Source organism: Pinus tabuliformis, chromosome 8 (genome assembly GCF_031772625.1).
Source record: "Pinus tabuliformis cultivar Carrire ecotype Pingquan chromosome 8, CPIR1, whole genome shotgun sequence".
NCBI classification, from domain to species: domain Eukaryota; kingdom Viridiplantae; phylum Streptophyta; class Pinopsida; order Pinales; family Pinaceae; genus Pinus; species Pinus tabuliformis.
In genome coordinates, this window is record NC_142294.1 from 1565295249 (window position 1) to 1565317060 (window position 21812).

The 21812-nt window shown below is 38.0% G+C and overlaps 1 protein-coding gene and 1 long non-coding RNA gene across 9 annotated transcripts; both read left to right on the plus strand.

The window, feature by feature from the left end:
• The first annotated feature begins 398 nt into the window (after nt 1-398).
• LOC149241986 (uncharacterized) lies at nt 399-18884 on the plus strand. 8 transcript variants are annotated; one of them, XR_016246605.1, is made up of 5 exons: nt 399-580; nt 684-730; nt 5615-5691; nt 7911-8033; nt 15153-15291. XR_016246605.1 is itself a non-coding variant. In XM_089374100.1 (5 exons), exons 3-5 carry the CDS (start codon nt 6491-6493, stop codon nt 18715-18717), a joined length of 759 nt encoding a protein of 252 aa, XP_089230226.1. In that variant the 5' UTR covers nt 447-730; nt 5615-5691; nt 6424-6490; the 3' UTR covers nt 18718-18884. The 8 variants fall into 8 exon arrangements, 6 of the variants coding, with proteins under 6 accessions (XP_089230227.1, XP_089230229.1, XP_089230226.1 ...); XM_089374100.1 differs by lacking the exons at nt 7911-8033; nt 15153-15291 and adding exons at nt 6424-6877; nt 18206-18335; nt 18476-18884 and having other exon boundaries at nt 447-730; XM_089374102.1 differs by adding an exon at nt 6424-6877 and having other exon boundaries at nt 447-730.
• On the plus strand, nt 971-1787 carry LOC149241987 (uncharacterized). Its single transcript, XR_016246604.1, has 2 exons — nt 971-1639; nt 1725-1787. It is a non-coding gene; the product is annotated as an uncharacterized LOC149241987 (long non-coding RNA).
• Nucleotides 18885-21812: the final 2928 nt, after the last annotated feature.

Sequence of the window (21812 nt, forward strand, 5' to 3'; positions counted from 1 at the left end):
ACATCTGGCCAACGACTAGACGCTGACACCTGGCGAACTCCGTTTTCGTTTTTACTCCGTTTTTGTTTTGTACTCCGTTTTCGTGTTTGTTCAGGAAACGAATACCTAACCTCCCTCGCGAACTCCGTCCTGCATATCGGCTTGCATATCGGCAATTCTGTGACATTCCCCTCTTTGAAGTCAATACTCTTGCAGAGCTTGTATACGCTGTTCCCTGCTGCAACGTCCTTCCAATCCATGGAATCGTGCCTAAGTTCTTCGGCATTTGCTTTTTTCTTCCCCTTTTCCGCGAGCTTCCGGATCCCATCACGGCCAATTTCCCTAATCTTGCTCTCGGAATCTGTCTGAAGAGAATCAAAGTAGCGAAATTCGACATCTGCTTCTGGGCATAGGTGGACGATGCGCCCGCGCCTGCCGGAACAGAAAACACCCGGTTCAACGACAATCCATCCATTTTTTGCTCTTCATGTCTTCTCCACGCCCTCTGCAATAATGTCTTTCTGCTGTTCCACTCACTGCTGCACTATGTCTCCAGTTTTTGCTGTCTTATCTGCTTATCTGCGTTCTGGGCTTATTGCTGGTAACTTTCTGCACATTTTTCTCACTCTACATATTCGAAAACCCTTCTGCGTTTGTTTGGTTGATATTTTGTCCGCATCTTTGTGCTCGTCCTCGACCTGAAGCCTGCCACAGCAAATACGTCTCACTGCATCGATATCCGGTATCCAAGGTATGTATTAAAACTGATATTCTTCCCACCTTGCTTTCTGACTTGCACGACAATTGTTCAAGGATACACTTCGTCTTGCTTTTACTTCTTTTCCAGGTTGGAATTCTAATTAGGCCTGATTCTCACTGTCTAATGGATTTTTTTCCCGGTTAATGTTTTAATTATTGGCTGTGGGAGCTCTGCATAACTGTTATGGGTTTTTTTGGAGTTTCAAGGCCCTCAACCTACTTATAACATACTAGGATGATTCCTTGATTTAGACATTTTTAGAACTTGGAAACGGTTCCCTGAGATGTATGCCCTTTCCCAATACAGCTGTGTGCAGATGCGCGAATGGTTTGACTACCGGAATCACACTTGCATAGTCAGTATTCTGTAGTAGTTTATATCTCCGTTTATTTTTTTCCTTAGCGCCCAAGACTATTCTCTGTTATGTATATGGTTGTTAGTGTGTTTAAGATTGTTGATGGATGCAAAAACAGGTCTTTGAGAAGCTTGGCCCAAGCTTATATGATTTCCTACGCAAAAACAGTTACAGCCCATTTCCCATTGATCTTGTACGGGAGGTTGGAAGGCAACTGTTGGAATCTGTAGCATGTGTGTAGACGATACTCGCACTTATATCTTTGCATTTGCAGTGCGAGGGCTTAAACATATAGTTTAATGTTATAGTGAATGACTGTCTGCTGCCATTAACTAGATTGCTTAGTTGGTCATGATATATCACAATTTATAACAGTGGACTGGGCCTTTACAAGGGCACTAACAACATTATCCAGGATTTTCTTCTCCTAATATTACCAATGATCTGTGGCAGATATGCATGAGTTGAAACTCATTCACACGGATTTAAAGCCTGAAAATACACTTTTTGTTTCTTCAGATTCTGTGAAGGTTCCAGATTGCAAGGTTAGATTGCTGGTGTGTTGTTTGCGATTGAGATTGCAATAGTTGGCATAATAATATCATTTGATAATACTGCTTTGTATTGCAGTAAATATTGACTCCGGCAAAAAGCTAGAATCAAATAATATAATCTATATGTTAATATTCTATAGCACCTTTCTAGCTGGTCACGTATCATATTATCGATTTTTGGGCCACAAAGATTTGGTATACCGTTGTCAGGTCTTAGCATATCTTGCATGTGATGTCATTGGTAGTTATTAGCACTTCTGCAGCTATATGCCGGAATTCACACAAATAGATTCAGTTCTGATAATCTGACTACAGAGCACTCTTGTCGGAAGATTCAATGCATTGTATGAGTGGTACTGTGCTAGCTAGCATATTGAGTTACATTCTGGAAATCATTGTGGCTTTGTTTGTTTCCCAGCCTCACAAATGAGAGTGGTGTTAGATTGAAATATTCCGGAAGGCTAGGACATCAAGTCTTGTAAACTGCATGAACAATCTGTAGGGTTCCGATACTTCTAAATAATTTATGCTGTTTGATTAACCGTATTTGCCTCATAACATGATTGTCTTAGTGGAGCTTGCCAAATGAATGAGTGTTGTGGGCAAGTATTACACCTACAGATTGTTCACGAATAAAATATGTAACTTTCTCAATTTTCATGTCCCAGGAAATTGTTTGAGAAGTCAGAGAGAGTACACTTAGATTTAGCTTGAATTTTAGGCTGTAGGTAGTTGGTCTCCATGCCTGAAACTATTATGCTTACATAACCTTAGGCAGTGGATAATTGATCTGTATGCTTGAAATTAGTAAGCTCATCAATTTAGATTTTTCCTATTTGGTTTTATGTCAATATGCCGTTTATAGTACACATTCCTTGTCTAAGGCATGCTTTGCTTCTTTTATGCATCAATGTGAAAATGAAACCATAGAGTATTTTTCAAGCAGATTCTGCTTTCTACAGTTTCTGTCCTATTTTTTTAGAGCAGATAACATTTAAAGTTAGTAAAATATAAGCTCGGTTTTTGAAATCCAGGGATATTGCTGTTTAATTGTCTTCTATATTAAGGGATTTGAATAACTTTTGTACTCCAGTACCCAATTTCTGTAACGTCAGAGGGAAAATTGTGTCAGGTCTTAGCATATCTTGCATGTGATGTCATTGGTAGTTATTAGCACTTCTGCAGCTATATGCCAGAATTCACACAAATAGATCCAGTTCTGATAATCTGACTACAGAGCACTCTTGTCGGAAGATTCAATGCATTGTATGAGTGGTACTGTGCTAGCTAGCATATTGAGTTACATTCTGGAAATCATTGTGGCTTTGTTTGTTTCCCAGCCTCACAAATGAGAGTGGTGTTAGATTGAAATATTCCGGAAGGCTAGGACATCAGGTCTTGTAAACTGCATGAACAATCTGTAGGGTTCTGATACTTCTAAATAATTTATGCTGTTTGATTAACCGTATTTGCCTCATAACATGATTGTCTTAGTGGAGCTTGCCAAATGAATGAGTGTTGTGGGCAAGTATTACACCTACAGATTGTTCACGAATAAAATATGTAACTTTCTCAGTTTTCATGTCCCAGGAAATTGTTTGAGAAGTCAGAGAGAGTACACTTAGATTTAGCTTGAATTTTAGGCTGTAGGTAGTTGGTCTCCATGCCTGAAACTATTATGCTTACATAACCTTAGGCAGTGGATAATTGATCTGTATGCTTGAAATTAGTAAGCTCATCAATTTAGATTTTTCCTATTTGGTTTTATGTCAATATGCCGTTTATAGTACACATTCCTTGTCTAAGGCATGCTTTGCTTCTTTAATGCATCAATGTGAAAATGAAACCATAGAGTATTTTTCAAGCAGATTCTGCTTTCTACAGTTTCTGTCCTATTTTTTTAGAGCAGATAACATTTAAAGTTAGTAAAATATAAGCTCGGTTTTTTAAATCTAGGGATATTGCTGTTTAATTGTCTTCTATATTAAGGGATTTGAATAACTTTTGTACTCCAGTACCCAATTTCTGTAACGTCAGAGGGAAAATTGTGTCAGGTCTTAGCATATCTTGCATGTGATGTCATTGGTAGTTATTAGCACTTCTGCAGCTATATGCCGGAATTCACACAAATAGATTCAGTTCTGATAATCTAACTACAGAGCACTCTTGTCGGAAGATTCAATGCATTGTATGAGTGGTACTGTGCTAGCTAGCATATTGAGTTACATTCTGGAAATCATTGTGGCTTTGTTTGTTTCCCAGCCTCAAAAATGAGAGTGGTGTTAGATTGAAATATTCCGGAAGGCTAGGACATCAGGTCTTGTAAACTGCATGAACAATCTGTAGGGTTCCGATACTTCTAAATAATTTATGCTGTTTGATTAACCGTATTTGCCTCATAACATGATTGTCTTAGTGGAGCTTGCCAAATGAATGAGTGTTGTGGGCAAGTATTACACCTACAGATTGTTCACGAATAAAATATGTAACTTTCTCAGTTTTCATGTCCCAGGAAATTGTTTGAGAAGTCAGAGAGAGTACACTTAGATTTAGCTTGAATTTTAGGCTGTAGGTAGTTGGTCTCCATGCCTGAAACTATTATGCTTACATAACCTTAGGCAGTGGATAATTGATCTGTATGCTTGAAATTAGTAAGGTCATCAATTTAGATTTTTCCTATTTGGTTCTATGTCAATATGCCGTTTATAGTACACATTCCTTGTCTAAGGCATGCTTTGCTTCTTTTATGCATCAATGTGAAAATGAAAGTCATGGATTTAGAAATCGTTACTTACAAAATTTATGCACATCTTGGGGAATTATACTCTCGGTGGCACTGTTCCTGACATGTGCAATGCTGGCACTCACATCCCTTTTTGGGCACCACTTATCTGTCTAAAGGAATGATCCATACCCTATTGCACTATTGCTTTACATGCAGCATTAGCATCCATACCCTAAATTGGGCACCATCTACCTGTCCAAAGGAATGAGCCACACCCATGTTTTTAGGATTCTTCATAGTGTTCCTTATCAGATGGTTATGACTTTTGCACTAAATATATACTGTTTTTTTTTTTTTAATCTTTTGGAGATTAAATAAATCATTTCTTTAGGCCCCTCTTATTTTAGGCCAGTAATTTCATGCTTCAAGAGTTGCAAACTTTATTAAACTAGAAAATTAGTAACAGAGGTCTCAGGTGAAAGAGATTGTACAAAGAAACTAATGAAATTGATATTTCAGTTTCACAGACCTTCTCCACTAAATAGACGTAGAATTCGTTTATACAAACATTAGAGCCCAGTTCCTTGACTATATGAACTACCAGGCATGAAGTGAAACATTCTTTAACCCTTCTGATTAGAGCAAAGAACCTTTAGATGTGATTCTTCAAATGTTTTGGATCAAATCATGTTGCTAGCTGCTACACAGGAGCTGTGGAAGTGTAAAAATTAAATAATACTTAAATATATGTCTAAATATTTTTTTGATTTACTTGTATCTTCTAAAAGCTTCATCGATAAGATATATTAAGAAGATTGTGATTGGGTCCATTTTTATGGAATTTGTAATATTAGTTAACATAAATGAAGTTGATTTTATATTACTTGATTTCTAAATGCTTAATTGAACAGTTATGGTAAGTTTATATTACTTGATTCATAAGTGTTTATTTTTTCCCCAAAACTTTTGTTTTATTTCAAAAAAATTCAAACCTTCATTTACGGTGACATGTTTATGTTTTATGACTCCTAACTTTCAGAGCGCTGTAAATCAGGATGTTCCGTTGTAGACTAAAACCAAAAAATGTTTATACATCTGTCTCATCTATTAGAAGTTTCAACCTTTATCTACCAAGAGATGTACATTGACATGTTGGTTTGCAGAAGGGCCATGGCCTTCTTCTCAGAATTCTGTTATTCGAGTGTTTTCTTAGTGTTCTCTTCTGTGTTTTTCACTGGCAGGGACAGAGCTGTTCCCAGGTTCAGAAATTGTTCGCCCAGGTTCTCAGTTTCTCAGAATTCTTCTGTTTACCTTGCAGGTGAGTGCTCTCGAGCGCAAATGCCGTGCCTGTGTTTCTTTCTATTCTTCCTGTCCATGGTTTTTGGACCAATTTGGTGATTACATAAGGTTTATTGTCTCGGATGCTTCTTTACCTATTCTCAAATAAACCCAGAATAAACTATAGAATGTATTGATTTAATCTGATTCCTCAAAGCATCAGATGGAAAGTTCTTTTATTTTTGCAATTTGGTTATTTCTATTTTTCTCTCAACCTATGCTGTTGCTTTCATGGTTCTATTCCGAAACATTACGTAGACTTTAAAAAGGACTGTTTAATCAATAAGTGTGAATATGTTAACTGGAAAAATTATGCGGTCGTTAAAACTGTACTTCGTGGGGTGGATAAAGTGTTAAAATCTGTCAAATTCACCTAAGAGTTACCTGTGAGTGTCGGATGCTTTAATTACCATTTATATACGCCACTACTTTCACTGTGATTACGAACCCTGCCCCTACGGTTCACTTCGCACATAGAAGGTCGGACCTTCACTTCTCCCATGGTCCTCAAACTGCACATGGGCTTATCATGTGGATAACTCGCAAAGGCATCATCTGTATTACCTTCTTTGTTTCGCTTTCATCTGAAATCCATGTGGGCGTTCGAGACTAAGCTTCTAGATGCTTTGAAATTAATCTGGGAATTTGGGTATGGGCAGCCTTGAAATCTAGTGTTTAAGAAAACAACACTCACAGGCCTTTTGATATCTAGGTGATCGAGATTGTCACAGAGATTTTCACCACTTGTTGGGATTGGAATTGTAGTCCCACTAGAACATATGATGATGTCAAGGGAAGAGAACAAGGATGTACAGGCCCCGGACTCGTCTGCCATTGAAACTCCATGCCCTCTTGCAGAACCAGGAGATGGTGGTGGTGATAATAATAACGATGGAGCTGTGGTTGTTTCTGCTTCTCAAGAAGAAGCCAAAATGATCAATAGTAACATCAACAAGGATGGGTGGGAAGCAGCTCGTGCATGGTTGATGACATTGCCCAGGCGGAGGAATGTCATGCACAATGAGATCGAAGATTGGCTTCATAACAACAAGCACAATCTCTCTAGAGAAATCATCACAATGCCGCGTCAACAGCTTTACCGATACTTTGTCAACCAGCACAAGCTCATTCGCAGAGCTGACCAGCCACAGTCGCCCCAACAACAGGTACTCACTTTCATCTTTTTTGTTTTTTTGATAAGTATGCTTTTTCTTAAGTCACTAGGAGATATGAACCCCACTTCATAATACACGACAATACCCACTTTAACAAGAAGAGTGATTTGAACTTTGTACCTTTACCGACTGATCATGCATTAATACCTTTAATCTCAATCTAATTCTGAATTTTCATTTATATGGGTGTAGTACAGTTCTGAATTTCCATTTATTTGGGTGCGGTGTAATTCTGAATTTTCATTTACTTGGCTTTCACAGGATAGATTTATGCCTTTTCTTTTCCAAAATTTCCAAATAATATCTCTGGTGAAACCCAAAAGATATTTCCCCACATCTGTGGAAGGCATCTCGTGTGCCAAATACAGAGGGGTTTGAGCTAGCTGAATTACCAGCAACTTTGGCCGCAACTGGTTGAGCTAAATGGTAGATTATGTTTTTATCAACAACCGTTTTATTATTTTTCCTTTCAGCAAAACTAAGAACCAAGTCCACCTCAGCTCCTCGAACTGTAGCAGAGCTAACAAAACCACCTTATAGAATGTTTGAGCTAGCTGAGTTACCAGCAACTTTGGCCGCAACTGGTTGAGCTAAATGGTAGATTATGTTTTTATCAACAACCGTTTTATTATTTTTTCAAGTCTTTGTGTGGTCATGGAGGTCCTCTTTTTGGTCTTTTTGGTCTTGTGCAATTTAAATCTATTTCAATTTCCAGGTTTCTATATTGGCAAGTTCCTACAGTTTTTTTAAATCTGATTTATTAATTTTTTTTTGGTCTTGTGCAACTTAAATCTATTTCAATTTCCAGGTTTCTATATTGGCAAGTTTTTGCAGTTTTTTTAAATCTGATTTATTAAATTTTTTTTTTGGCAATTTTGAAATTGTGTTCTCATAATTGAGTGATTTAGTCAGATGGGTTAATTTGAGTGGTTGAGTGCTTTAAGCTTCTTAGATTAGATTCCGCATTCATGTCATATCTTCTTCGACTATAATTTTGTATTGTGGTAAAATTGATGAATTGCAGGTACTCCTATCACAGGAAAAAGAAACCTCTTGTTCTATTATGGAGACAACCTTGACACCGAATGCCATTTCTCTATTGCTGAATGGTTGCACCGAGATTCAACCACTACTTCAGATAATCGATGTAGGTTCCGTTACCTCATTGAAAACAACATCCTCGCACTTCCACATTACTCTATCTGATGGAGCACATCAACATAAGACTTTGTTACCATCCGCATATGGCCCACAAGTTGTCTCTGGAGACATCCAAATTGGATCAATAATTCTGCTCAAAAAAGCAGCTTGCACGGTGCTCCAAAACTCCTCGTAAGACCCACCATTTGAAACCACCCTCTTTTACTTTACCCGCCTAGCCGTTTTTTGCAACAAAAAAAGGAAAATGCAATCTTTATTAATTCATTTCTTACTTGTTTACATAAGGTCCATCCGAATCGTCGAGCTTGAAGTTGTGAAGCGCTCAGCAGTGTTGATGAAGGACACATCAACGCTGCAACATGCACAGGCGGGTTCAGCCCAATCTAGCTCTTCGTCAGCTGAAGATCCCTTGCCCTCTTTAGTTACTCCACCACCTACGGCAACAACGACAACAATTCCATTCACAGCACTCAACCCTTATCGAAAGTATTGGTCTATCCAAGGCAGAGCATCTGCAAAGACGTCATTGAAGGCATACAACAATGTGCGAGGCTCAGGAAAAGTTTTCGGATTTGACCTTATCAACCGTGATAAGGAAGAGATCCACCTTTCTGCATTTGCTGAACTGGCCGAATCTCTTTACAATCTAATTCAGGTTGGGCAATTATACATTGTATCAAATGGCACAGTGAGAGAAGCAAATCCAAACTACAACCACCTCAAGAACAAATGGGAGCTTTACTTATCTGTTGCTTCCATTATCAATCCATGTCCTACAGATGATCCAACGTTTCCCTACCAAAGCTTTCACTTCAAGAATATTGCTGAAGTACGAAATGCAACTCCAAATACAAATGTAGATGTCATTGGTGTTGTTACTTCCACATCACCTGCATCAACAATTCGACGAAAAGATGGAAGTGAGACATTAAGGAGAACACTCATACTAAAGGACATGTCCGGTTTTAGCATTGATGTAACATTATGGGGAGACCACTGTGACTATATCGGACAACATCTTTCTGATTTCTACTCTTTTGACAACCCACCAATTCTTGCAATCAAAGGAGGGCGCGTGTCTGAATTTAATGGCACCACAATAGGGACAATACCAACAAGCACTCTCACATTAAATCCACAGGTTCCAGAAACTCAACAACTACATGCATGGTTCCGTGAAACCGGCTATAGCTCTTCTTCTCCATCTTTGAGTAGAAACTATGGTGTTTCTTCGAAACGTGCCCTGCCACGAAAGACGCTTCATGAAATTGCTTGGATGCAGCCCTCTGATAAAGCGGTCTGGGTTTCAGTTCGAGCAACAATTACTGCTCTTCATATGGATGACTTCTACTTTCTAGCATGTCCACTAGATTTCAATGGCAAACAATGCATGAAGAAGGTTGTGGAGCATTCCAACAATCTTTGGCATTGTACAAAATGTAACGGTGACTTCCCAGAATGCGACTACCGTTACAAACTCAAAATTGAACTACATGACCACACCGGGAATCTACAGAACGTCACAGTTTTCAATGATGCAGGGAACGAGCTCATGGGCATCACGGCTAAAGACTTGTTCCTACTTTCTATCGAACCAACTGATCTACAAGAAATTTGTGGCCGCATTTCAGGGCACCGCTTCCAGCTAACACTTTCCATTAAAACAGATTACTTCAACGGTGTTCAACGCTTGCAACCAATACTGGTCAATTCAGAGGAAATTCAATATGCCTCTGCATGCAAGGAAGCGCTCACTGACATTCAAGCACTGTCCGCTTCAAAACGACCTATTGTTCGCCGCCTGTGAACTTTTTCTTAGGGCTTCATCTACCATGCCTGTCTGTACATATAGAACCATTTCCACACAACTAATTGTCTCATCTTTGTAAATTACACACCCATGTTATTATGATGAAACCTATAGTTTTCATTGCAAATACTCTCTTCCAGTCATTCCAACATATGTATGTTTGCCATTTACTTTTTACGTAATATAAATATCAACATTTGTACAAAGTCACTATGTGTCTCGTTCGTTCTCTACATGCTACACACTGATCCCTTGCTTGCTAAGCTATTCATTTTATCGCTCAAACATGTGAAACAAAAGTTTTTTTAAGTAAAGGGAACAAAATATTTTGATTCTTGTTTCTCTCCTCTCAATGATAGATACTTAAATAACATATGATTTCATAGCATTCCTAATTGCATGTTTTCCCTTCTACCTACTCTACCTATCTTCACCGATGTCGAACTAAGAAACATTTAAAACTATGTTCAAAATATAATGTTCCAAATTCATAATGGATATGCACCCAATAAAATGAGATACCAAACATGCACTACTTGTTTACGAAAACTAACAACTATTACTTGTACTTGTTTAGATATGCCACCAAACAATCAACTTGCGGACAAAAACAAGCGGCGGCGTATTCTATATGCACAACAAAAGGATCGAATAAATGCACGACGTCGACTACTTTATGAACAGCACAAAAACCCTACTACTTCCTCTACATCCCTTCCCACCTCAACTGCTCTCCCACCTATACAAACCAACCCAGCACACATTCATCATATCGATTATAACCCTCCCCTTAACGAAGAGCATCGTCGCTTTCGAGAAAGGATTGATGGACTTTCTACCTTGCATGTTTGCACAACATGCAAGGAAGCATACCCAGGAATGAAAACAAAGCTCTTCCACAATAGACTCTCTTGTTTTCGCTGTGCATCATCTAAATCTACCAATCGTTTTTCTGAACTGAACAACATGGACCCTGGAGAACAACCCTATGTCCTTCACCAATTAACGCAAGTTGAAGAAATGCTCATTGCACGTGTCAACCCCATTCTACAAGTCACTCATTCACGTGGTGATCAATATAAATATAGTGGCCATACAATTAGCTTCCCTCAAGATATTACCAGTATTGCCAAATACTTACCCCGGATGCTCTCTGACTTAGACATCCTCATTGTGAAAAGGCAAAATCCATCTGAAAAGGCTTGCGAATTCTACGTTTGCAAATCACGTGTCCTTGCAGCCTTTGAATACAAAATAAAATATGACCCTTACTACCATGATGTTCTTTTGAATTCATCTACAATTTCTACACTTCCAGATCTCCCTACAGACATTTCTTCTCTTCTCCACAGTGTAACCACCTCCTCTTTTGAACCCCATCAAACCACTACTGATTCCACTTATAATCCTGATGATGTCATGCTACCTCCATTAGAAATCCAACCCTCTTCTTTCGTTCCAGTCCTCCCAAATTCATGTACCGAGCGTGACCACATTTCTAACTATTTGCACTCGACCCATTCAAATTCAACAAGCTCTATCGATTGGCCTCCAATATCTCCAACCGCTATAAATGAATACAACACCATCGGCCTCCTTGCCATGGCATTCCCCACACTCTTCCCTACAGGCATTGCAATGATCATGCAACCAAGACTTACAAAAGTTGAAATGCATGAATATGCTTTGCACTTGCTTCACTACCATGATAACCGCTTTGGCCAACACCCAAGATTCCGCTACTATCTTTATAACATTCTAATGCGCCACCGTAGCCAAGCAACAGCCAGTGTCTTCGTGAAGAAGTACATTGAGAACAACTTGCCAACAACGGTATCAGAACTACGCCAGTGTCTTCATGAGTCTCCGGATTCAAGATTGCCAGAGCAAATAATGAGGTTTGGGTCAGCTCTACGAGGAACACGGTCTTTCTGGAACAAACGCCGAACTGAGCTGACTGACATGATCACACAAATAGGAAGCCCAACATTCTTCTTCACTCTCAGTGCAGCTGATACTAAATGGCATGACTTGCACGCGATCATGCCCACAAGTGTTCATTCCACTCCAGTCAACCCCTTCCAATGGAAAATCCAAAACATAATTAAAAACCCACATCTAACAGCCCAATATATGCATTGCAGATTTACAATTTTCCTTGAAGAAATCCTTCAAAAAGGCCTCCATGCAACCGACTACTGGTGCAGGTATTATTTAATATCCATATCCCTCTACGTTAATTTTATACGTTGCATATACATGTATTAACTGAATGTACCCTCCATGTTATATTCAGATACGAATGGCAACATAGAGGATCCGCACACATTCATGGCTTCCTTTGGCTACAAAATGCACCAGACATGGACACACTTGATTGGGACAATGCATTGGAAGTTGCTAATGCACAGAAATATTTCGACCACTACGTAACTGCTTGGAATCCACGTCCGGCAGAACACCGAACTATTCCGCTTCACCAGTCAACAATTCATAACCCGTGTTTCCTTGACACAGCAGCAATATTCGCATCCAATCAATTTGAAGACTACACAGAGCTTGTCAACTGCGTCCAACGCCATACAAAGTGTCATGAATCTTCCTGTCTTCGTAAGAAAGACAATGTGCTTAGCTGCCGATATGGAGTACCGTGGGAATTGAAGTCCACTTCTTCACTTTTCATTGATGATAAGGGTCATAAAACCTACGTCCCTGCTCGCAATGATGAGAGATTGAATATTCACAACGCCGATCTACTCTCTATTTGGAGAGCAAATGTTGATTGCCAACCAGTCCTTTCTCGCCATGCTGTATTGAAATATATTTCAAAATATGCAACAAAAGCAGAGACACGATCTGAGAGCTACCGTCAAATGCTATCGCGACTATCACAAAGTGCCCTTCCAGAAGCACCTACTAGTGGTGTCATCCGGAAACTCCTTACAGAAACCATTGCAGATAGAGACATTGGTGCACAGGAAATATGCCATATGTTACAAAAGCTACCTCTCTCTCTTTCCAGCCGTACATTCCGTTCTTTGAATGTCAACAGAACTGTTTTCAAACGTGTTTCGCAAGATACCGAAAATCCTGGTTCGGCACCAAACTTTATCGTTGCGTATATGAACAGGCCTGCCTCACTAGAAGCACTGCCCCTCCTTGAAGCTGCTCGCTCGTGGTCATATTCTTCCCAACGGAGAAGCAACCACTGGAAACACCTATTTCCCCCAATGATTGTACATGTCTTGCCCCATTACAATGTCATTCCTTCATCTACTAATCCTTCTTATGCCACCTTCTGTTGGAGTGAATTACTCTTGTATTTCCCCTTCCGAACACTCCCTGATGATATCGGTTCAACTGATGCAGAAATTATTGCACATTGGGAACAAAAAAAGAGTGCATATACACCATGGCATGTCCATCGTGAACCTGAAAACCCACAAAGCCCACCTACTGAAGATCAACCTACCCCACACACCCCCCCTGATTCCATTCAGATGGATGAATGGCAAATCCTCTCTCAACTACACCCAGGTTACAATATTGCAATTGATGACCTTGACATGATTGGCTACCGCGACTTCGATGTCAACCACAATTGGTCACAAAACACTGTCCCTCCCCCATTGCAAGAAACCGCCATCAATTTCATTGAATTCAACCGCTCACCCATTCAAAACCAGCATCAATCATTTTCCAACCTTCTCCATGAGCATACATTATCCCCTACCCAAAGCATAGCTTTCACCGCTGTTTTTTCACACTTCAAAGCCCCTTCGCCAAAATCCCCACTGAAGATCATCATACAAGGAACAGCTGGCACAGGAAAATCCCATTTGATTAAATGCCTTCACCAAGCATTTGTGGAAAACTCGCCAGCCAACAAAAACCCTTTATTGTTACTTGCACCAACCGGCGTTGCAGCTTTCAACATAAATGCCCTCACAATTCATGCTGCCCTTCATATCCCTATCCAGACAATGCATCCTCTCGAAGGCCAGCCGCTCCTACACCTGCAAGAGCAGCTCCGTCATGTAGAATACATCCTCATTGACGAAATGAGCTTCATTGGTCCAAAAATGCTTTCTCGCATTGACGATCGTCTAAGAGAGGCATTCCCTCTTCATCGGAATACACCATTTGGTAATCGCTCAATTATCCTTGTCGGAGATTTAGGCCAACTCCCACCTGTAAAAGACATTCCTTTATATGCTGGGACATCGCGTGGCACTGCACTTTGGCGCAGCTTCGACATATTCATAACACTTTCGACCGTTTTCCGTCAACAAGGAGCTAGCTTGTCCCAGGTTGCTTTTCGACAAATACTTGCAAATCTTAGGAATGGAATATCTACACTTGAAGATTGGCAACATCTAATGTCAAGAACAAGTTCCTCTCTTACACCAGAGGAGAAATGCACATTCAGCGAGTCCATGCACCTATTCGCAACAAACAACGCAGTTGTCTTGCATAATAAGAAAAAGCTCAAACAATTGAACATCCCAGTAGCACTTTGCTCTGCGGAACAACAAACACAGAAAAATCCTACTACAACAGAAGATGAGCACCTCCCTGCCAAGGTGCTCTTATGCAATGAACAAAAAGTTATGCTCACCAGCAACTTATGGGTACATGCAGGCCTTGTCAATGGCGCGCTTGGGAAGGTCGTCTCAATATTTTATTCAACTGACTCAAAGCCCCCAGCATTACCATCCTTTGTGGTTGTTGACTTTCAACAATACAGAGGAACACCGTGGGACATTTCACACCCAACATATGTACCCATTCCTCCCATCACAAGGGGTGCACGCCGTCAGATACCACTTCAAATGGCATGGGCTTTAACAATACACAAGTCACAAGGAATGACATTAGACAAAGCAACAGTGGACATCGGGACCAAAGAACGCCAAGGGCTAACATTCACTGCAATTTCAAGAGTGCGGTCACTATCGGACATACACATCAATCCAGCATTCCCATTCTCCCGCATTGCACACATGCACAAGAATCCATATCTTAAGCGTAGACAGCAAGAGGAATCATTCCTTGCATCAAAATCTATGCAGTATAATACACTTTAGCCAATCATACAGCCTGCCTTCCAGATTTACCCACATGGTAAACACCAGTCACTACATACAAAAGTTTCACATAGATTCCTTGCTATCACATTTAATTTCATACGATTTTATATTCATTTGGAATCGTTTAATTTATTTCGCATTTTCAAACAAAATCGTCAAACATATTCATTGCCATTTACAGTGTTCCCTTTTCTGATGCCAACAGGTATGAATACATGCTATTTACGACAATTGTACGAGTGTTGCGAAGAAATCCAGCAACAAGAGCTTACATTACAGGATATGCAGACAAGGATCCTGCCACAACCATCCATGCCACTATACCGTTTGCGCCCAGCAATTACGCTGTTAAAGAATATAAGGAAACTACTTAAGATTACAATTCACATCCATGAAAGGGATGCACACAGGCAGATGCGACATCAACTGCAGGAACAGCTCGCACAACATGGCAGCATAATACACACTAACTGGTGTTGCCGATGCCATGGCCCATCATGCATATATGATTAGCGGCTCATTCTCAATGACATCTCTACATAATGTTGTTATTGTACATATGCTTACAAGCCAACAAAACTTTCATTGTATATATCTTCACTTATATATGGCATGTTTAGTTATATCTTAATAGAACTCTTCTCTGTTGTATGAACAAAGAGTATTCAAGTACGTGGTCCACTGCGCTTTGGTTTGGGTTTTATGATTCAAACAACTTTCTGTATAAAGAAACATGTTCTGACTTTAGATAGCTCGCTTCGGTTTTATGCTTCAACCAACAACTTTTTGTATAAAGAAACACGTTTCTGACTTTAGAAAGGTCGCTGTTTACATCAACCTATTAGGGAAATTTTCATTTAGCGCTGAATCTCTCAGTATCTGGATTTCAGCAGTACCTTTCTTAATTGTTAAATTTCCCAGTATCGAATACATATATGCATTTTGGTATTTTATGGCTAAACACTTGGTTTGAAACAGTCCACTCAATGAATCCTTTTAATTCCTGTTACAGGGTCCTTTTTTTTTAGTTTTGCGGAATGAAATGTAATAGTAAACAAATTCATTGATAACAGTGAGAGTATTGGTTAGTCTTGAAATCGACACTTGCTTTTCTGTAAAGTTAACATGGATCACAGTAAAAGGATGTGCTGAAAAGAGTGTACTGGACACCATAGCTTGTTTAACAATTCATTGAGATATTGTTCTGCTGATGCACCAAGAGAAGTGAGGTGCTTCACACCCTGAGTGGTGGGAGATATTTAGCACTTTATTAATGGTGGGTGTGCTTGTAAGTTGTAACGCTAAAAGTTCAAAAAACAACCAGCTTCCTATTTCTCTAAATTATAATAGATGTAGAACCAAATTGAAAAAAGTGCTGACATAATTAAACTTTAGTAAATAAACTAGCATAGATACATCAGCCTTAGTTCTTGTAAGTGTGTAAGAGTTGAAAAAATGTGGAGGTTTATGTCCTGAGATTTAATCCTTTGTGATGCTTAGTAGATCGGGGTTTCTGTTGCCTGAGACTCTTAATACTGCCCACGTACCAGTACCAGAAACTTGTGGAACTTTTGAAGCTTCTTGGAAATGTCCAAGTTTCCATGAGGGGCCTGGGACTTATAGGAAGCCTGAAAGACTTTAATCTAAGAAAAATGAGGAAAATTCAACCTTTAATTCATTTCTAAGCCTACCTACAACTTAGCTTATCATTCTCACTTGCTTGCAAGATAATGTGTTTTACACACAAACACATGCATGCCCCACACACCCATTTTGAGGGGGTTGTGTTTCCAGCCTTTCTCGTGTCTGAAACCAGCACATGTTTCATGCAACTTAGGTCTGGGGTTATGATGGATATTTCCTAGCTGCATTAACATCTTAACTAAGAATGACAAAATATAATGCATATGGATATTTCCTAGCTGTCATTAACATGTCAACCAAGAATGACAAAATATAATGCTTTTTAAAAGCACGCTGAATATATGCTTTGAAAGTCAGTATGTAGTGCTCATTGCAGGTTAGTCAGTAAATAAACTGACTTCTCCAACTCCTGTTAACTTATTGCATCATGTACATATGATGGTGGCCATATTCAAGAGCCTCAAGCTTATGTTATGGATATGGATCCACCAAATTCTTGAAAAACTGGGATCCAGAAATGGCAATTACAAAAAATTATAAGAATATTTTTATAATAAACAAAAAATAGGACTATTGCGAATAACCATAACCAAAAAAAGAGTTCTCAAGCATATTACAATTAGCCATCCATGTTCTATAACTAATAATTTGATAAGTTATAACCATCATTGATTATTGATAGTTTTGAAGACAATTTTAGCATTTGTGAGCCACATTCACATGTTGATATATCATCGGTGAATAAAGTATTTTTCTTTATAATGAACTATTTCTTTTATTCTGGGCTCTTCAAGGTTTGTTCAGTTGACATTCTTTACTGTAGATTACAGCTGCACTAACTCATGTGTTGTACACCTTTGTTTCACCTAAAAAGTGAGTGGATCACCAAGGTTGCATCATCCAAACGAATGCAGTATGATGAAGCCCCTACTTCAATTAGTGTTCTCAGGAGTGGTTTATTTATGTGCGTACTCAGTACTTATATTTATTATTTTTTTTTCCTACTTTTAATGTAGCTAAGTGAAATATGAAAATACAAGTGCAAGGGATGTCTTGGGTTAATGCGTGTTTTTAATACAAATCATACTGTAAATTGCTTATACCGATGGCTGAACAGATTTTAATTCAAAAGTGAGCAGCAGATTAAGTGCACATAAGGTCTATCTTACTCTGATACTGCACACAATTTTCCACAGTTTATCAATTATCCTAATCTATAACATTTAGCAATTTGGTTCAAGATCAGATAGTTTTGTTGCGTCCACAAACTCTTTAACAAGATAAGATAGTTTTGATATTGCATTTTAAATTATTCATTTGTCCTGTAACATCTTTTTCATATGAAAACAGAGTAACATCATTTAACCAGAGGTACTATCTGTAAGAGATAGGGTGACCATCATTAAAATAGCGTCGTTGATACACTTTTTTTCACATCATTTAAAGTAGAGCTAATATTTGTAACAAATAGTAGGAGAGCAGAGTTACACTATGAGCATTTAAGCATTTATCGCCCTTCATTCACGTTTTTTCTTCACATTATGAAAGCTGAGTAACATGATTAAACCAGAGTTACTATTGGTATGGTCTCTTTAACATGATAAGGTTTTCCAGCTTATGTTTGCAGAAGTTAAAATGATGACACAAAGATTTTCAAAGTTGTTGCTGGTTGAAGACATGTCAGGTGGTGGTAAAGGAGTATGTACAGCCCTGGCAATATCTAATGCTTTTACACACCTCTCAGGTATAACATTTTTAATTCTGTTCTGGAATCACACAGGATTTTATGCAAGTCTTAAGCAAAATTTTTTACTTAATCTTAAGACATAAATTTTCACTTAATTTCAAGATACTAACTCCTAACATGCGGATCTCTTGTGGCAGCTACTGTTTTTGGAACCTCTGGTGCAGGAGAAGAAATCAATGTGGCGAACAGATGGAGTGGCTATTATCCGTTAGTGATTACATTCTTGAACTCATCCCAGCTTTCCAGAACTTTGAGCTTCATAACTCTACTATTTACATGTTTTTTACTTGCACATAAATGGTGTCATGGTATTCAAACTTCAAAATTTAACCTAGGCAATTCTCTACAGAGAATGCACTTGTTTCTTACGAACAAGTAGAAATTGTTTTTGTTCTTGTTTCAGGTTATGGTAAGCAATTCTCTACAGATAATGTACTCGTTTCTTACGAACAAGTAGATATTGGTCTTGTTTCACGGTTAGTAAAGGGTTATTGCTGCATTTCTTTTCCTTTAAAGGTGGTTGTGTCCCTTAAGTCACTATACAAGGACAGTGTGATGCCCACATGTAGTTAATACAGAATGTATTTTGAAAACTACGCTTTAGCTTTCTAGTGCTTGAATCATCATTTCATGTTGGTTTTCATCTTTTGTTTCTCCTCTGTGGGAAATTTTGTACAGGAGTCTCAAATTTTGTACTCAGAATTATCACAAGAAAGCCCCTACTGGGTTTGTAAGGAAAGAGAGCTTCAACACCAGCTCTGTCTCCAACCGCCAAGATGATCTATTCTCTTGTAATCTATTGGCCCCCAAAGCTCCTCATAGATGAGAATATTTGCAGGATGTTCATATTGTTGTAAGTTTGTAGTAGTTGTGGAATGCCTGACTCTTGTGCTGCTTCTATTTCATTCTGTAATGCAGCTCTCCACTATGATATGTCTCTGATAAAAACTTTAGACTTCTATTTCATTCTGTAATATGATGGGATTCACTCTACAAGATTAGGGGATGCACTCTACAGAGTCCATGTCATACCTTCTGAATCAGCTCTCCACTTATGTTAATTTTCTCTGTAATGACCCTAATAAATCCTATATAATGAGATTTCGTTTTTTAATATGATGGGATTTCACTCTACAAGATTCGTTTCAGTTTTAGTCGTCTACTTGGAATATTCTTATCAAATTTACGTCGTGAAAGAATGTTTGTTTGTTATAAACTTAACTTAGATCCACTAATATTTACTATAGAGAAATTCAACAACTCTAATTTAATAATCCTATCGGCCTCTCTTTGTACCTTTTGGGACAATTGCTAGTTTAACTTATTTCCATAAATAATATTAAGATAAATAATAATAAAAATAAAAATAATATTAAATTAATAATAATAATTAGACCTGGGTCCTAAGGTCAAAATTAGCCATTAGTCTCTCAGACTATTTATCATACTAAACTGGATCTTTCTTCAACTTATTCTGACGATAAACCACACTAATTAGTTCGAAACAAATAAATAAATATCTATCTACATATAATTTACGTCAAAATTATTCTTTCATATACATAATATCATCATAACTTACCCTATGTAACCACGCACCACCACCTTTCATTAAACCAATCTTATTGAGCCAAGGCATTATACTTATCCATTATGCGAGTCAATAGCTAAGTGGAAACTGTGTCTAAATGTCCACCACCCCACACATCTTTTCGTTATCGGTGGCAATCAATCGCCATCATGTTCACCCATGGGGAAGAGTTCCTCAGGAGTGATGATACAATGCAATTTAAGAAATTCTTCAACCCTATCATTCAATTTGGTCAAAAGATTAATTTGAAAATTTATCTTTCCATTAACTATCTTTATCTCATATATATAAATTTAAATGAAATGAATTTAAAATTTCAAGATAATCAAATCACTGTCGAAAATGATATCTACCTGCTCCAACGAGGCAATTCCTATTTCCAATCCTATTGAAACATAAATGCAGTCTGACATGCTAAAGGAATAGCAGTTGCCTTGCATTTATATTTCTTCAAAATTGACTTTGGCATTTTAGCAGCAAGGGAACTGCTATTCCCCTTGCATGTCAGACTGCGTTTATGTTTCAATAGGGTTGGAAATAGGAACTGCCCTCCAACGACACCACCATATTCCACGATATTTATGAGTTCATCGAACACGTGTGTTTCAAGTATGGACGTGCGCCACGACACCACCATATTCCACGATATTTATGGTACGCTCCTTTTAAGGTAATCATTACGGATGATCGCCTTCCTTCATTGACATAAAGACGGCTGTCCTTTAACTGCTTTAACAGATTTTGTATTTATGGCGTTTCGAAGTGGGAATATCGGAGCCTAGAGGCGGTGCCGGCGAGCTATTAAAAAATTAAGCCATATGGGTTCTGCAAAAAGATTTGATGGTCTACGATCCGCTGGCGCGTTATCAAAAAGTTAATATGGGTTTTGCAGAAGGATTTGATGGTCTACGATCGCCAGATCTGCTCATATAGACTTATAGGGTGGTATTTAAAATGTATGTTTTATTTTTATTTTTTTTATTATTGGTGATTATTTTATTTAAGAAATTATTTATAATTGTTGTAAATTAAGATAATGTATTATTATTTTGTATAAAGTTGAATTACGTTCATAAAATGATAAATTAGAAGAATCTTATTATTGTTATATATTGGTAGTTTTAATAGTAAGTTTTAAATGACATTTTTGCCTAAAGAGATCTCTGAAGTTGAACTACGTCTATAAAATGATAAATTAGAAGAATCTTACTATTGTTATATATTGGTAATTTTAATAGTGAGTTTTAGATGACATTTTTTTGCCTAAAAAATCTCTGCCTAATGTACCACAACCAGTGGTCATAAGTTTTATCATAGTGGATAATAATTTACATATGCATTTGTGGAGTAACTCAAAAATAACACAGTGCCCCATCTCTATGGAGTACCATAGTTTTTCTATACATATCAAACAATAGTGGTGCCATATGCACACTTTTCTTAGCAATGAGAAATGAGATCTTCTTATCACCTACAATACAAGATGTGACCACTATTCAAAGGATGGTTCTTATATTACCAAATCTTCTTGTCACTTAGAATATAAGATGTGGCAACTATTCAAATGATGGTTCTTATATTACCAGCAATGAAATTTTTTATAATTTTATATCATCTAATGGTCCCATATGCATGGAACTTTAGTATGAACTCTCTAATATGGTATTCACCTAATGTTTTACACTACCAACAAAATAATTTTCCACTTAAAAAGTAAGTGGAACAAATTTCCACTCATAAGCAAAGACAACATTATTGTTTACAATTATGAATAGGCAACACTGATGGGCATCATTTGGAAATCATCTACCTAAGTTTGATATTTTCATCATTATTTAATAGTAAACCAAAAATAGCCTGTGACACAAAAAAAAAAAAAAAAA

What these genes read in the sequence shown, in the direction of transcription:
- LOC149241986 (XM_089374099.1), top strand. Translation starts at nt 12,221, where the DNA reads ATGGACACACTTGATTGGGACAATGCATTGGAAGTTGCTAATGCACAG.